Genomic DNA, 18,771 nt, shown 5'->3' with positions numbered 1-18,771 from the left:
AACCACACAAAGTACCTACACACTTAATCAAGTAAGGGAAAGCAGTATTCAGTTTATGGTCTGCAGTCTGTTGGATTTTCTTTTTTTTTTTTTAACAGGGGAGGGAAGCGTGAGCTGGTAAATCTCCAAAACCAATCTGTTGTTTGATTATGATGAAGCCTGAATATAGTTTAACATTAGCCATGAATGCTTTCCAACACTGTGCAGGTGCTGGGCAATTTTGGAGCTTTTCAGCATCTCTAAACAGCCCACTGCATACACCTCATTGACATTATCAGCAGCACAACTAAACTTCTCAAAAACTGAAAAAGAAGCATTGGCCATATTCTGTTATATAAAGAAATAGCTAGTTTATCTGGTCAAAACAAAGTTTTATCTCAGCATAGATCAAAAGCTCTCGACATCACTCTTTGGTACCTAACCCAAAGCACAGCACAAAGCCTACAACAGTGGGTCCTATTTTTAAGTAACCCAATGCCCACCACCCAACACACCAATACATAAGGGGTTTCACACTTACCAATAAAAACCAATTAAAAATTTGAGACAGTAGGTGTACTGATTCCAGCTGGATGCAAACACATGACATATTCTGGAAAAATCCCTCACATCTAATGAAGCAGTCAGATCAATATGACAGAACTGCTACTGTAGAGGGTGGTACGATATGTGCAACATGGCCACACATTGACAGTGATATTGAATGAATGGTCTCAGTACACTATTTTTCTTCATAATTCATAATTAAGATATCTTGGGAGCCTGTGCACACGTATTCTGCTGGCCCTTTCAAAAGGGGATTGTAGTTGCCAGTGGTACATCCTCTCTAAATGCCCAGATACTAATTACCACCATATGAGCCACAATACAAGCTGTGGCATCAATTTTTGCAAGTGAAGGAGCTCTTCACACCACCATTATTTGAGTAATGACCAGTGATTTTTCTCTGAGGCATTCCAGAAGTTTTTGCAAACTAAATGATATCTAGGACCTGACCATTGTTTTATTAACACCAAAGCAGAGCAGTTGGTCAGAACATTTGAGCCTAACATGCACGAGGCAATTACGCCTGAGAAAGCTGCACACTTCGCTAGCACTACCACTGCCTGCACATAGTACATAGAATTTTAGTTGGTGTAGATCACAACCCTAACTTCCACCTCTAACAAGATAGTCATATAACCTTCACTCACATAATCACCCTTCTCCACAGAGGCAATCAGAGTTTTCTGAGGACTATACTTGGGCCACAAAGAATCAACGTTGAAAAGTTTTCTTGCTATGAACCTCTATGCTCTCATTCATGACTGTGGCCTTACAGAGCTGTTCCATAGGTGCAGATGTAGGATGCTCTTGGACACGATTCAATGAGTCCTAGAACAACATTCCTCTCTCTATTATCATAAAGATTCATCTGTCTGGGCATGCACCTTCAGCAGTACAGCAGGTTTGACATCGTTGTTTTTGGGCACAAGAGGGTGTCAACTGATAAAAGTGATGGACAGCCAAGAATGGAGAATATGTCAGCTGTGGCTCCAATAGCTCTGATACTACATGTGCGCGCGCACACACACGCGCGCGCGCGCACGCACGCACACACGCACACACACACACGCACGCACGCATGCACGCACACACACACACACACACACACACACACACACACACACACACACACACATAACTACTCAAAACAACTGTGACACAGACTCTAGACTGCTAGCTGCTATAGGTCCCAAACCTCACTTCCTCCAAGTAGACAGTATTACGACCTCCAACCACACTACAGCCCTTCTCCACAGTGGCAACCAGGGGGTTCTGGAGACTACCAATATATTTGGGTCACGAAAGAGAGGTACCTTTAGCACCCACCATGATGACAGTCAAAGCCACCCCTTCCCCATCCCTGCATCTTGGGAGATATGGATAAGCGCAGTGTTGCAAATGATCAGCCAGTTCAACATCACACCCACTCCAGTGTCACCAGTGACAACACACACTTCATCACTAGTCCAGGTCGTTAACGACCACTAGTGCTGGTTAAACAGGGCTATGGATTTTGTATCCTTGCCAAACAATCTTACTGATACGGACTCCATCAAAGCAGCATAGATGATGGTTGCAAAGTGGGTATCATGTAGTACAGTGCTCATCTGCTGCACCCGACAAATGCAACTGACACTCTGAATGAGCACTCTCTTGCAATTTATGAAGCTTTCACTTTGCACTTATAACTGTTAATTAATTCAAACTTCACTAACTGATCTAGGTTGCTGCTAATGTCTGGGAATGCTAGTCTGCAATAAAAAGCAAATCAAGTGTAGTCTTAGAAGGAGCTGCTAACAAAATATTTTTGGACATTAATCACTGGTTCCTAGCCAATCCTTTGTCACTCAACTTTGAAAAAAAAACACACTACATGCAGTCTAGAACTTGTAAGGGGTGTCCCACGAGTATATGCGTAACATATGGTGACAAGCAGATAGAAGTGGATAGTGTTAAATTCTTGGGATTACAGCTTGATAATAAATTCAACTGGGAGGAGCACACCATAGAACTGCTGAAGTGTCTAAAACAAGTCTCTATTTGCAATATGAATTCTGTCAGACATAGGGGGTATACAAATGTAAAAGCTGGCATACTATGCTTACTTTCACTCTGTAATGTCATATGGGATTATTTTTTGGGGTAAGTCATCAAGCCAAGCTAAAGTTTTCCAGGCACAAAAATGTGAAATAAGAGTTATATGTGGTGTGAACTCAAGAACATCCTGCAGAAGCCTGTTTAGGGAGCTAGGGATATTAACTACTGCTTCCCAATATATTTATCCCTTAATGAAATTTGTCATTAAAAATATATCACTTTTCCAAACTAATACTAGAAATCAGCCATAAAAATCTTAAAAACCAATGACATTAAGTTTAAGAGAAGCCTAAAGGATTTATTGGTGGCCCACTCCTTCTAACTCCATTGATGAATTTCTCAGTAGAACCAACTTTTGTGTGTGTGTGTGTGTGTGTGTGTGTGTGTGTGTGTGTGTGTGTGTGTGTGTAGTTAATACATAAAATACAATCTAACTTCTGCATCATTTCAGTGCAGTAATGTGTTCTTTGTAAATAAGTACTGTAGTAGTTCTATTGTATGTTTATTACATTATAAATAAAAAAAACATTTTTTAAATTCAGTGCATTAATGCGATCTTAGTAAATGTGTGTTGTAAAATTATCCTTTCATACAGTGTTTAAAAAAATGATGATGATTCTTCACATGGGACCTGTGGAAGGTAAATTAGCTTACCGTATTTACTCGAATCTAAGCCGCACTCGAATCTAAGCCGCACCTGAAAAATGAGACTCGAAATAAAGGAAAAAAAAAAAAAATCCCGAATCTAAGCCGCACCTGAAATTTGAGACTCGAAATTCAAGGGGAGAGAAAGGTTTTAGGCCGCACCTCCAAATCGATACAAAGCTGGTTCATTGTAATATGAGATACAATTTAGGTCGAATGAATGACGATACAGCTACAGTAGTTTGGTTCGAGTCGTAACCTTAGCAGTTAAGCTTTACCACGTAGCCATTGCTAAGCGCAGGCGCTCCGTCCATATTTATACGGGTACCCTTACTTTTTCATGTGCTTCGTCTGGTTTGAATCGATTGCTTATTTTGCTTTGATCTGATAAGTGCTGTTTTCTTTGTTATAGGTGTTTGCGTCACTCTTAAGCTGAAAATGCATTACTGCACTGTGTCTTGCATTTTTTGTCGCATTCTGATAGTGCATGTTTACGGCCTGTTGCGGCTCGCGGCATGGCTTGCTTTTGTCCGCACTACTGAAAAAAAAAAAAAAGAAGAGAGAGAGAGAGGGGGGAATCGTCTCATTAGCGAAACAATGACAAGAGACGTTACTTACACTGCTGCTTTCTTTGATAATGATCAACAAGAATCAAATAATAGACTGCGTATGATAGAACATGTTCTGAACGAGAGTTAGGCGAAAATTTTCTCCATTTGAAAATCTTTGCGGCCGCTTCTTTATTACATCAAATTCTGCACAGAAATTAAGAGTCATCTTAGATTTAAAAATCTAGTCACTTGCCGTGCTTCATTTCTGACTGTATCACTATTAGGCATAAGAATAATACGAATATAAACATGACACGATATGTATATTCTTCCGCGTTTGCTGTTGTCTCACTCTAGTTTCGTAGTTTATTAGGCAGACAGGATTTAAATGAGATAGCAACAAACATGAAAGAATACATGGCAAAATGTTTATATTCGTATTATTCTTATGGTGAAGAGAATACTGTATGTGATTCAAATTTCATCAGGTTCCGATTAGCAACCATCTCTTCTCACAGATAGGAAAAAATTCAGAACATAGAGTTGGCCATATTGACAAACATCCCAGTCAGTCTTGCCAGTCAGATTTTCGTAGTACACTGAAATTGTGCTACATTCGAAGATGAACAATACGGAATTTGTATTTACTTCGTTGGATAATGTATGAAAATGCAGTGGTCGAAACTCGCGGCGGAGAAAAAAAGCTCGTTTTCCACTTTTTTTTAAAAAAATTATTTACTGACGCAGAGGTTTTGGCGCCAGTATTTATCTTTGTGCCTACAAAGCATGCCCGCATAGCGCTACATATATTTGACGGCAGAAGTTAGTTGTGGTGGCACGTACCAACATTTTTCATAACTTCCGCTTGCTTTGCACTCGATTCTAAGCCGCAGGCGGTTTTTTTGATTACGAAAACCGGAAAAAAAGTGCGGCTTAGATTCGAGTAAATACGGTATTTGTTTTAGTTGTAAATATTTGTCATGTATTATTGTTTTTCTGACATGTTCTATATACTGGAGGACCTCGTCACTAGGGATCAATTGGAATGGAAGTAAATCTAATCTAATCAGTGTACAACAAATTTGGCTTTGCATAACAGTATTAACATGGCTCATTAATTTCATTGTGTATTTGCTCATTTAAGACAAATTCGTGTACTGGACTGTGTCGAGCATAGTGTGACAGCTTTTGAACTTTATTTCAGTAACTCACTCCATGCTTTAGTACTGGGTCAGACATAACAAACTGAAATTAGACCCTGAACAAAAAGGTTTATTTATGTCTTCATTTTGTTAATATAAAAGAAGTGCTATTATATGTTACAGGTTCCAGAAGATGATTTTGCAGTTATGTACTGCTGTCATAACAGTAACAGTGGCAATAACAATAATAATAGCTACAACTTACCTCAGGTGGTATCAGTCGTTTCAGGTTTTTACATGTTATTTCCTCTAAATGGGATGGCACACAAATAGCCTTATCTTCTGAGGATTCTGTACTTGTAGACTTTGAAGAGCATTTATCGGCTGAATCATAGGATTTCTCTTTGCTTTTTAGATGCATATGTGATGCAGATACATGGCTTACTTGTTCATGACTTTCACTGGCACTGCTCTGAGAACTGCTACTGCATGTTGCATTTCCAGACAAAGCATAATTTGCTCTCTGCCCATTACACATCTCACTTGATGGAGACATCCTGTAAGAAACAAGTGGGATTCTTCTTAAAACATTTGTGTTTGAGAAACTAAAAATTTGATTTATTATATCCAGCCATTTCCAGTTATTTGTACACCAGGTCATATGAGGTCCTATTAACTTTCTGAAGATGCAAAATTATGTAGTGAATTTCATATACTGATGAACTGTGCTGGCAATGCCTTTGAAACATCTATTAGCCAAACTGTAAAAAGATAAAAGCTACACATATAATTTGTAGTGATTTTCCAACACACACACACACACACACACACACACACACACACACACACACACACACACACACAGAGAGAGAGAGAGAGAGAGAGATTATTTACTAATGCTTATCATTTCACAGCTTAAATCACAAATGATCTAAAACTAATACATCCATCAACATCACTGTTGTTATGCTCTGCCTGGTGGGGGCCTATAGTGTGTCTGTCGGTTCTTCCTCAGTTTCTAATTATGACTCTTCTTTTCTCAAGCTTCAGTTGCTTCTTTTAATTGCCAATAATTTCTGTTGATCTTCAATTCATTAATCATGTGTGTTCTTTATTCCACTCTACATTTTCGTTCTGTCTTGTGTTTTAGCATCCTATGCAGAAAACACGTCTAACATTTGTGAGCCTAAGAGGTTACTATGAGCAATATTCCCAAAAGTAATAACTAGTGCGGGTTTTATTACTTGACTGAACAGTGTTAAGTTCACTATTACAAAAATCTTTGTCATTTGTGTTCATAAGACAGCTTTTATGAGTAACTCAACAACCAACTCTGATGGTGAGAATACTGAGTTTAGGACATGACTGCTTGGTCATGCCCCACTTGCTTTTTTTATTTACAAAGGGTTACTGTGAAAGTAAGTAAAATATGTTCGATGGTATATTAAAAGTGATAAAATTTTCAGTACATTGTGTGGTATATACTCCATAGAATTTTAATCAGAAATGAGCTGAACAAGTACATACCCATCAGAGGCATCATTTAATGATGTGCTAAGGGAATCATCAGTAATACTGCTTTGACAGTCTAAATTGGAACTCTGCTGGAACGGTTCTAGCCAAGCTGCTTTATAAGCAACAATATTGGGATGATGCAGTTTAGCCAAAAGCTTTACCTCTTGCAGGCTTTTAAGAAAATTATCAACCCTGTGATATCTGAAAATAAATTGTATTTATTATATTTATAGCATTTCGAAACACTTGCGCACAAACTGAAATACATTTTATAATAGATAAGTGATAAACAGTTTACTTGTTACAACTGTGTCAAACATACTTTTAAATAAATACTGTAATGGAAATTCCTGTTGGAATATAGGTACTTTAATGAGTAAAGGTAACAAATTACTGAATAGTATAGGCACTGAGCTGACAAGGTTTTTATAGATTAAGCAGCTCTCTATCCAATCCAGATACTGATAGTTGTAGGAAACACAAATGTACCAGTGTAAGATCAAAAGAAATGCTTCCCACAGGGGAGAGTATTAAAATTCTAGTGGTGAACTGGTGAGTATTCGCGACAAAGTGCAAGAGTTCGAAATACTCCTGAAAAACAGTGAAGCTCACAAAATACTAGGTACAGAAAGCTGTTTGAAACCTGAAATTAATTTGCTGTAAGATTTTTGTGGAAATTTTCATTGTATATTGAAAGGATTGACTAATAGGAAATGGAGGTGGCATATTTGTTGCAGTAGACAAGAAACCCAAATTCACTGCAATATAAATTGAAATTGCATGTGAGACTGTTTGAGCAAAATGCAGTATAAAGTGTGGGCATAGAACTGTAATTGGATCCTTCTCTCACCCACCAGACTCCTCTCCCAATGTGATCGAAAACTTTATACAGCCAACCTCAGTTCACTTGTACGTAAGTTCCCCAACGATACTGTGATCATCGTTGGAGGCTTTAACCACCCAACAGTCAACTGGGAAAATTATAGTTTTGTTATTGGTGAGCATGAAGACTTCCTGTGAAATATATCTGAATGACTTCTCTGAAAACTATCTAGAACACATAGTTTAGAACCTCACCCATGATGGAAATATATCAGATCTAATGGCAACAAATAGATCTGATTCTTTTAGGATATCCACATCAGAACTGGTATCAGCGACCATAATGTGGTTGCGGCAACAATGATTAGCAAAGTGCAAAGAATGGCTGAAACAAACAAAATGATATATATGTTCTGTAAACTAGATTTAAAAAATCAGTAGTGTCTTATCTCAGTGAGGAACTTGACTCTTTCAGCACAAGGCAGGAGCATGTAGACGAATTATAGCTCAAGTTTAAAAGAATAGTTGACCCTGCACTCAACATATATGTGTCCAGCAGAACAGCTCAAAACGATGTGGCGAAGCAAGCTGGGATATTTTTTCTTCCACTCTTGCTTTACCATCTGCCTCCTTAAAATTCATTTTTTCATTTTTGACTAATTACTGTTAACATACATGACTATAAGCTGCATTTTCATAAAAGAGAAAGGCTGGCCATCAGTTTTAAAGAATATAGCACCAGATCTAATTTTATGTTGAGTTTTATGTATGTAATTGATTTTCTAATTTATTTTGACTATTACTAGTTAGTATCTTTTGTTATAGAGTAAAATCAGTAATTGTTTCATAGCTCAAATTCTACTGTTGACTTATAAACAAATATACATTCTGTACTAATTGTAAACATTTGGAGGACCAACTAATAGTATTCTTAAAGGATCTATTTGACTCTATTTGAAAACATGTTAGCAAAGCCAGCCCTTAATTAATTCCAAAGTAATTAACAGTTTGATCAAAAGTATTGTTTGTGTAATGATATCTGTTAATTTAATTTAAACAAATAATTCAGCTTAACTCTTGTGGTAGAAGAAACTGTTAAAAAGAAGGAAGTTTTCACTGTATTCAGTTAATTGAACAAGCTAAGTTTTAATTGTAATTTCTGTAAATTAAACATCAAACAATGTGTAGTTTCAGTGCCTATTATTGTGAGGATATATAAGGGCCCAATTTTTGGTCCCAACACAGTCAGAATGGTACTGAAGTGGGTGAGATCATTAAGGTTAAGGAGGAGCTATGTGATAACTATAGTACGAGGGTGGAGGCTTCTGAGAAACAGTATAAGGATGAAGTCAAAGCTGCCAGGAAATTTTGTGCTGAAAACAGGGTTAAACTTGAGAACTAAATCGATCACATAAAAAATGATTCAGAAACTGAGGTAGAAATCAAATGTGCAATAGTGGTAGAGGAAAAATTGTTAAAAGTAAATGAAAATGTAGATTCAAAATTGACTGAAACAGAAAAAAGTGTAAAAGGTGCAAAATCTAAAGCAGAGAGAACGTGAAAGTGGGTCTGATTCTGACAGTATTGGTAATGATGATAGCAGTCATGAATCCAGTAGTGATGAGAACGAGGTATTTGAATTTATAATTGATAATGATGTCAGTGTGTAAAGTAAAGAAAGAATAAAGGAGGATAATATTAGGCCTAATGAAGAGTTAGAGTTTGAAAGTAGTAATGAGGAAGAGAACCATGCTTCCTGTCCTTTGACTGTGTCTGATAATTATTTTGGTAAGCAGGATGGTAGTTTTTCTAGGGAAAAGATTAATGAGGATTTGTAGTATGAAGAAGATCACATGGTAAGTAAGAAGGAAGTGGGTCACCCTGTAATAACGGCAAGGGTATAAGGTATACATGTTAATAAGTGTTTACTGGACAGTGGTAGTGATTTGAATGTCATTTCATGGGCATTTTTTGAATCTATTAAGAAAACAGAGCTTATAGTGGTGACGCAGGTGTCTGGAATAAAACTTATTGGTGCTACTACAAACAGATTGTGAAACAAGAGGTACTGTTAACTGTGGAATTGGCAGGACAGCTGCTGGAATACAATTTGTTGGTGATTCGTTTAATATTTGGGACTAATTTCTTGTGTGATTAGCAAGTAGGGGGTTCAACATTCTGTGTTCGATTCATTATGTGGCGATAATGCTTATCCCAGCTGTCTGTCTCATTTTTCATGTTTCCTGAGGCAGTCAAACTCTTCTCCTATCCTATCTGTAGTTTATAAGTGAATCAGAAACATTCTTTCTTTGACTGGCACATAATTTGGTACAGCAGCGTACTTTAGTACAGGAGTATTTTAGAAAAGGTTTCTCCAGTGTTATCTATGTATACAGGGTGTTACAAAAAGGTATGGCCAAATTTTCAGGAAACATTCCTCACAAACAAATAAAGAAAAGATGTTATGTGGACATGTGTCCGGAAACGCTTAATTTCCATGTTAGAGCTCATTTTAGTTTCGTCCACCTACACTCAATGGAGCACGTTATCATGATTTCATACGGGATACTCTGCCTGTGCTGCTAGAACATGTGCCTTTGCAAGTACGACACAACATGTGGTTCATGCACGACGGAGCTCCTGCACATTTCAGTCAAAGTGTTCGTACACTTCTCAACAACAGATTCGGTGACCGATGGATTGGTAGAGGTGGACCAATTCCGTGGCCTCCACGCTCTCCTGACCTCAACCCTCTAGACTTTCATTTATGGGGTATTTGAAAGCTCTTGTCTACACAACCCCGGTACCAAATGTATCTACATCTACATCTACATCTACATCCATACTCCGCAAGCCACCTGACGGTGTGTGGCGGAGGGTACCTTCAGTACCTCTATCGGTTCTCTCTTCTATTCCAGTCTCGTATTGTTCTTGGAAAGAAGGATTGTCGGTATGCCTCTGTGTGGGCTCTAATCTCTCTGATTTTATACTCATGGTCTCTTCGCGAGATATACGTAGGAGGGAGCAATATACTGCTTGACTCTTCGGTGAAGGTATGTTCTCGAAACTTTGACAAAAGCCCGTACCGAGCTACTGAGTCTCTCTCCTGCAGAGTCTTCCACTGGAGTTTATCTATCATCTGCGTAACGCTTTCGCAATTACTAAATGATCCTGTAACGAAGCGCGCTGCTCTCCGTTGGATCTTCTCTATGTCTTGTATCAACCCTATCTGGTACGGATCCCACACTGCTGAGCAGTATTCAAGCAGTGGGCGAACAAGCGTACTGTAACCTACTTCCTTTGTTTTCGGATTGCATTTCCTTAGGATTCTTCCAATGAATCTCAGTCTGGCATCTGCTTTACCGACAATCAACTTTATATGATCATTCCATTTTAAATCACTCCTAATGCGTACTCCCAGATAATTTATGGTATTAACTGCTTCCAGTTGCTGACCTGCTATTTTGTAGCTAAATGATAAAGGATCTATCTTTCTGTGTATTCACAGCACATTACACTTGTCTACATTGAGATTCAATTGCCATTCCCTGCACCATGCGTCAATTCGCTGCAGATCCTCCTGCATTTCAGTACAATTTTCCATTGTTACAACCTCTCGATACACCACAGCATCATCTGCAAAAAGCCTCAGTGAACTTCCGATGTCATCCACCAGGTCATTTATGTATATTGTGAATAGCAACGGTCCTATGACACTCCCCTGCGGCACACTTGAAATCACTCTTACTTTGGAAGACTTCTCTCCATTGAGAATAACATGCTGCGTCCTGTTATCTAGGAACTCCTCAATCCAATCACACAATTGGTCTGATAGTCCATATGCTCTTACTTTGTTCATTAAACGACTGTGGGGAACTGTATCGAACGCCTTGCGGAAGTCAAGAAACACGGCATCTACCTGTGAACCAGTGTCAATGGCCCTCTGAGTCTCGTGGACGAATAGCGCGAGCTGGGTTTCACATGTAGAGACTCTTCGTGCTCATATTGTGGACGGCTGTGATACAATACGCCATTCTCCAGGGCTGCATCAGCGCATCAGGGATTCCGTGCGACGGAGGGTGGGTGGAGGGTGGATGCATGTATCCCCGCTAACGGAGGACATTTTGAACATTTCCAGTAACAAAGTGTTTGAAGTCACGATGGTACATTCTGTTGCTGTGTGTTTCCATTCCATGATTAATGTGATTTGAAGAGAAGTAATAAAATGAGCTCTAACATTGAAAGTAAGCGTTTCCGGACACATGTCCACATAACATATTTTCTTTCTTTGTGTGTGAGGAAGGTTTCCTGAAAGTTTGGCCGTACCTTTTTGTAACACCCTGTATATTATATTATGTTGTGTTAGCTATAAGTAATGGAGTCATAAGAGGATGGAAGGAAGAAAAGTGGTACCATGCTTAAAGAATTTCTGTCAAACAAAGAGGTAATACCAAATGGAAAATAAAAGGTGTCAGCATATGTGGAGGAGAAGGTGCAACTTATCTGAAAACATTACCATCTGAAGTAATCAGCTCATTGTTGTAGCAGCAGAGGCAATATACAGTAAAACCCATCTTAAATATGAGATCTTAATATTAATTATTGTATAATACACGTGTTTGTGTTCAGTGCAATCAGTATATTGAGATAACTATCTATGTATAGAAGTGTCATGGTACAGCCTTGTTTAAAATTAAGAATTTACAACTTTAAACATAATTGCCTGGAGTAATGTGTGTGGAAAGAATAAGCAAAGTTTGAATGTATATCACCCTTCAGGCTAAAATCTTAAGCAATTTGACAGAATACGGTGAAGTAATAATTTTTGTAAGTGATAGTTTGGTCTGATCAGTAATGAGGGTTACGTTTGGCTTAGCATAAGGATCTGTTACTGTGGAGTGTTTTTCAGTAGAATCAATTTTGCAGTGAATAAGCAGAGCAGGTGTTTATTTATTAGTTAATGAAGCAACAATGAAATAGTAAAATAATGAATAATGTTAGGGTCTCAATGGTTAGGGAGCCTGTCTCTGCAGTAGGGATATTTTTTGAGAATGCATTCCGTTAGTTAACGAGATAAGAAAAGTAAGTAAAATAATGAAGCTGACAGACATGATTGAGTAATGAAAAAGATAACTGGATACAAACAAATGTGGTGTAACTGTATTGATGATCTATTTTTGAACTAGGCAACATTGGGTACTGTTTATATTGTGCTGCTACAGTCTATCATAGGTACCTCAACCAAAATACTGGGCCCAGTAATTGGAAGAAAGCAAAGGCAACATGCATCTACATGAAGGGTAGTAGAAGTGATCCACCAAACAACTACTGTCCAATATCCTTGACATCGATCTGTAGTAGAATTTTAAAACATATTCTGATCTCAAACATAATGAGATATCTTTAACAGAATGAGGTCCTCCATGCCGACCAGCATGTATTCCGAAAACATCGACCATGTGAAACTCTACTCACACTTTTTTCACATGACATACTGAAAGCCTTAGATCAGGGATGTCAGGTAGATGCAGTATTTCTTGATTTCTGAAAAACATATTACTCAGTACCACAACAATGCTTATTGTCAAAAGTTCAATCATATGGGGTATCAAGTGACATTTGTGACTGAATTGAGGGCTTTTAGGTAGGGAGGACGCAGCATGTTATCTTGAATGGAGAGTCATCACCAGATATAGAAGTAACTTCGGGTATGCCCCACAGAATTGCACTGTGACCCTTGCATTCATGTTGTATATTAATGAACTTGCAGACAATATTAATAGTTATCTATAATGAAGTACTGTCAAAAAGAAGCCACATAAACATTAAGTTGGTAAGATTACAAAGTAGTTCAAAGATTGGCAACTTGCTTTAAATGTTCAGAAATGCAAAACTGTACACTTCACAAAGCAAAAAAATGTAGCATCCAATGACCATAATATCAATGAGTCACAGTTGGAATTGGTCAAGTCATACAAATATCTGGGTATAACACTTAGTACGGAAATGAAATGGAATGATCACATAGGTTCATTTGTGGGGGGTAAAGCAGGTGTTAAAATGCAGTTTATTGGTAGTGCAATCAGTCTACAGTGGTGATTGCTTAAAAATAACTTGCGCAACTGGTTCTAGAATACTGCTCAAGTGTGTAGGACCTGTATCAAACAGGACTAATAGGGGATATTGAATGTATACAGAGAAGGGCAGCACAAATGGTCACAGGTTTGTCTAATCCATGGAAGTGTGTCACAGAGATACTGAAGGAACTGAACTTGAAGATTCATGAAGATAGAACAACACTATAACTTCAGGAAGTCTATTAACAAAGTTTCAAGAATCATTTTTAAATGAGGACTCGAGGAATATACTACAACCCCCTAAGTATCACTCACACAGGGATCGTGAAGACAAGATTTGATTAATTACAGCACGCACAGAAGCATTAAAACACTCATTCTTCCCATGCTCCATATGTGAATGGAATGGGAAGAGAGAGAGTGGGATATTGGGCTGTAGCCTCTACCATGCATTTCATGGCAGTTTGCCAAGCATAAATATAGATTTAGATGTAAATTCTATATTTTTAAATAACCAATAATTAGTGTACATGCAGCTCGTGGAACACGTGAGGCAATACTGACCTTACGACTTATCTTAGAAGAAAGATTAAGGAAAGGCAAACCTACGTTTCTAGCATTTGTAGACTTAGAGAAAGCTTTTGACAATGTTGACTGGAATACTCTCTTTCAAATTCTAAAGGTGGCAGGGGTAAAATACAGAGAGCGGAAGGCTATTTACAATTTGTACAGAAACCAGATGGCAGTTATAAGAGTCGAGGGACATGAAAGGGAAGCAGTGGTTGGGAAGGGAGTAAGACAGGGTTGTAGCCTCTCCCCGATGTTATTCAATCTGTATATTGAGCAAGCAGTAAAGGAAACAAAAGAAAAATTCGGAGTAGGTATTAAAATCCATGGAAAAGAAATAAAAATGTTGAGGTTCGCCGATGACATTGTAATTCTGTCAGAGACAGCAAAGGACTTGGAAGAGCAGTTGAACACAATGGACATTGTCTTGAAAGGAGGACATAAGATGAACATCAACAAAAGCAAAACGAGGATAATGGAATGTAGTCAAATTAAGTCGGGTGATGCTGAGGGAATTAGATTAGGAAATGACACTTAAAGTAGTAAAGGAGTTTTGCTATTTGGGGAGCAAAATAACTGATGATGGTCGAAGTAGAGAAGATATAAAATGTAGAGTGGCAATGGCAAGGAAAGTGTTTCTGAAGAAGAGAAATTTGTTAATATTGAGTATAGATTTAAGTGTCAGGAAGTTGTTTCTGAAAGTATTTGTATGGAGTGTAGCCATGTATGGAAGTGAATCATGGACAATAAATAGTTTGGACAGGAAGAGAATAGAAGCTTTCGAAATATGGTGCTACAGAAGAATGCTGAAGATTAGATGGGTAGAACACATAACTAATGAGGAGGTATTGAATAGAATTGAGGAGAAGATGAGCTTGTGGCACAACTTGACTAGAAGAAGGGACCAGTTGGTAGGACATGTTCTGAGGCATCAAGGGATCACAAATTTAGCATTGGAGGGCAGCGTGGAGGGTAAAAATCGTAGAGGGAGACCAAGAGATGAATACACTAAGCAGATTCAGAAGGATGTAGGTTGCAGTAGGTACTGGGGGATGAAGAAGCTTGTACAGGATAGAGTAGCATGGAGAGCTGCATCAAACCAGTCTCAGGACTGAAGACCACAACAACAACAGCTCGTGGTCTCGCAGTAGCGATCTCGCTTCCTGAGCACGGGGTCCCGGGTTCAATTCCTGGCGGGGTCAGGGATTTTCACCTGTCTTGAGATGACTGGGTGTTGTTGTGTCGTCTTCATCATCAACATTCATCCCCATTATGGTCGGAGGAAGGCAATGGCAAATCACCTCCACAAGGACCTTGCCTAGTACCGCGGTGCGGGTCTCCCGCATCGTTCCCCTACGCTCTGTGAAGGAGTATAGGACTTCATCATCATCATCATCATCATCATCACCAGACAAACAAAAGGGAACTGAATCTACACATGCAGGAATTAAGAATAGGAATTAAGAATTATCTGTTCTAGATACTGTGTTGAACTTTTATCGTCTTTATTATGCAGTGTACACATACAACATTAACCATGTGAATGAAACACATGTTGTCAAAATATCTGGAGAATTTTATGAATCACGTAACAAAAGAGATTTGCTTTTCATGTATGAGGCATTTATTTTTAACCTTCAAATACATCTATTTTAAATGAACTTTTCTTCCTTATAGTACAACGAAGGATACTAGTACTAGATAACAGAAGGAGTTGTTAACAAGCTGTAGCATTACAAGTGGTATGTCCACTGTACAAAGTATTAAAAAAAACTGAGGGTTTGTGGGTAAATGGAAATGCCGTGTGGCTAGGGTCTCCTGTCAGGTAGACTGTTTGCCTGGAGCAAGCCTTTCGAGTTGACGCCACTTTGGCAACTTGTGTGTCGATGGGGATGAAATGATGATGATGATAAGGACACCCAGAGTGGAGAAAATCTCTGACCCAGTCGGGAATCGAACCCGTGTCATTAGGTATCACATTCTGTTGCACTGACCACTCAGCTACCATGAGGTGGATGAATGCTGCAGAGTGCTCAAAGCCACAAGGGAAAGATGGGGGGGGAGGGGGGGGGGATCCAGCAGACTGCTGACTAGATGTAACTTGGAATTTCCATGATGGTTTGTTAAAATCGTACTGCCACATGATTGTGAATGTCAAATAATATAGCCAAGGTCAGTCTGTGCTAATATTGAAAGCTTCAAACATTCATACGCTAAAACACAAAAACCACTCATAGATATGCTCTGAAAAATCTGATGACAGCATTGATATCACAATAAAGAGGCAAATTCAATAAAATTATTACCACATTTACAAAGCAAGAAATAACTAAGTTAAACATCAGAAACTCCACGTAAGAATACCAGCAATGTAGGAAAAGACATGTTGCTACTTACCACTAAGAAGACATGTTAAGTTGCAGACAGGCACAATTAAAAGACTTTTACATGAAACTTTTGGCCACAGCCTTCATCAGCCAAAGAGAAAACACACCATTCATACACACAAGCATGCATACCTCACGCACATCATGACCACCAACTCCAGCATCTCTGGCTGGAATGCAACTATCATGTGGGATCCAAGGGGCAATCTGGAGGGGGCGGGGAAGGGGAAGGGGAAGGGGAGAGGGAAGGGGAAGGGACAGTAGTGTACAGGTGGAGAGAGAGACGAATGCTGTCTGGTGGAGTGTGCAGGGACTAGAACGCCAACAAGTGCAGCATCAGGAGGTCATGGGGCAGGAAGGTGGGGGGGAAAAAAGGAGCAAAAATTGAGAGGAGTGAGAAAAGATGGGTGTACGTGTTGGCAGAGGGTGGAAAATAAACAGGGTGGGAGATGAGAATGGGGAGGAGATGATAGGACAAGGGGGTGGAGGGTGTGAGGACAATATGTTACCATATGTTGAGGCCGGGGTAATTATGGGAGTGGAGAATGTGTTGTAAGGGTAACAACCATTTGCGCAGTTCAGAAAAGCTGGTGGTTGAGGGAGGGTTACAGATGGCTCGGGTAGTGATGCAGCCATTGAAATAAAGTATATTAATTTTAGCTGCATGTTGTGCCAAAGGGTGGTCCACTTTGCTCTTGGCCACAGTTTGGCAGTGGCCATTCATCCTGGTGGACAGCTGGTTGGTAGTCCTACTAATGTGTGCAATGATTGCAGCAGAGCTAGTAAATGACATGGCTGCTTTTACTGGCAGTCTGGTCCCTGATGGGATAGGATAAACCTGTGACAGGACTGGAATAGGAAGTGATAGGTGGGTAGATTGCATAGGCCTTGCACCTGGGTTTTCCACAGGGATATGATCCTTGTGGCAAGGAGTTGGGATTGGGATTGGCATAGGGATGGACTAGGATGTTGTGGAGGTTGGGTGACTGATGGAACACCAATTTAGGAGGGGTGGGAAGTATCTTGGGTAGTATGTCCCTCATTCCAGGGCATGAAGATAGATAACAACTGAACCACATCCTTTTCCAGGGCTTTGATTAACCTACCATCATGCCCTGAAATGAGGGACATCCTACCTGAGATACTTCCCACCCTACCTAAACTGGAGTTCTGTCACTCACCCAATGTCCATAACATCCTAGTCCATCCCTATGCCACTCAAAATCCCAACTCCTTTCCATAACGATCATGTCCCTGTGGAAAACCCAGGTGTGAAGGCTACCCAATCCACCCACCCATCACTTCTGTGAAAGCAGCTGTGTCATTTACCAGCTCAGCTGCAATCATTGCACAGCATTTTACATTGGTAGGACTAACAACCAGCTGTCCATCATGATGAATGGCCACTGTCAAACTGTGGACAAAAGCAAAGTTTACCACCCTGTGGCACAACATGTAGTTAAAAAGAACATAACTGTCCTCACACCCTCTACCAAACAGTTTCCACCCCCCCCTGTCCTATCATCTCCTCCCCATTCTCATCTCCCACCCTGTTTATTTGCCACTCTCTGCCAACACACCTGCCCATTTTCCCCACTCCTCTACTTTTTCACTGCTTTTTTCCCCACCTTCCTGCTCCGTGACCTCCTGATGTTGCACTTGTTTGGCATTCTTGTCCATGCACACTCCACCAGATACCCTTTGTCTCTCTCCCCACCTGTACACTACTATCCCTTCCCCTTCCCTTTCCCTGCCCCCCTCAAAATTGCCACTTGTATCCCATGTGATAGTTGCATTCCGGCCAGAGGTGCTGGAGTTGGCAGCCAGGTGTGCTTGCTTGTGTGTATGAATCGTGTGTGTTTATCTTTTGCTGCTGCCAAAATCTTTATGTGAGTGACTTTTAACTGTGCCTGTCTGCAATTTAACATGTCTTCTTTATGGTAAGTAGCTGTCTGTCTTTTCCTACATTGTTTTAATTAACAAAGTTACTAATGTTTGTGTGTAAAATTGTTTATGACAAGAGTAACAAAAGCTATAAACACAATATAAATGTGTAGAACACACCATTGGACAGGTCTCGAAGTCAGCTACAAAATGCTCACATTTATCTTATTATTGAATTAATTCAAAATTTATTATAAAGAATTTATTTTATATTTATCAATATAGTGCCAAGACAAAAGTTCTCCACAGATACAAGACAGATTAGCAGCAGAATGAATGATTTGTTCTATTATTCTGATTTGTTTATGTTTGTTTTATAAGTTGTTTGTAAGATGGCTGTGTAAGTAGCATAGCATAGCTGAATAGCTTTGTGAGTTTGAGCAGCTCTTGTCATTTCGTTTGTGATGTATAAAATATAAACCAAAGTTAATTATTCTGCACTGGTTAACGTATAATAAAGTAATATCTGTCTGCAAAC

At 39.3% G+C, this 18,771-nt stretch overlaps 1 protein-coding gene across 1 annotated transcript in view; it reads right to left on the bottom strand.

Moving 5' to 3' along the window:
- LOC126088540 (eukaryotic translation initiation factor 2-alpha kinase 1-like) overlaps positions 1 to 18,771 on the bottom strand; it is a 161,852-nt gene that overhangs the window by 83,125 nt on the left and 59,956 nt on the right. Inside the window, exons 6-7 of the mRNA XM_049906719.1 lie at positions 6,509 to 6,697; positions 5,247 to 5,538 (exon numbers count right to left, since the gene is read on the bottom strand). Of these exons, the coding sequence (XP_049762676.1) occupies positions 5,247 to 5,538; positions 6,509 to 6,697 (481 nt within the window). The remainder of the gene's footprint in view (positions 1 to 5,246; positions 5,539 to 6,508; positions 6,698 to 18,771) is intronic.

This window comes from Schistocerca cancellata, chromosome 6 (assembly GCF_023864275.1).
Source record: "Schistocerca cancellata isolate TAMUIC-IGC-003103 chromosome 6, iqSchCanc2.1, whole genome shotgun sequence".
NCBI classification, from domain to species: domain Eukaryota; kingdom Metazoa; phylum Arthropoda; class Insecta; order Orthoptera; family Acrididae; genus Schistocerca; species Schistocerca cancellata.
The sequence above is the reverse complement of the archived record's forward strand: the minus strand, read 5'-3'. Positions and strand labels throughout refer to the sequence as shown.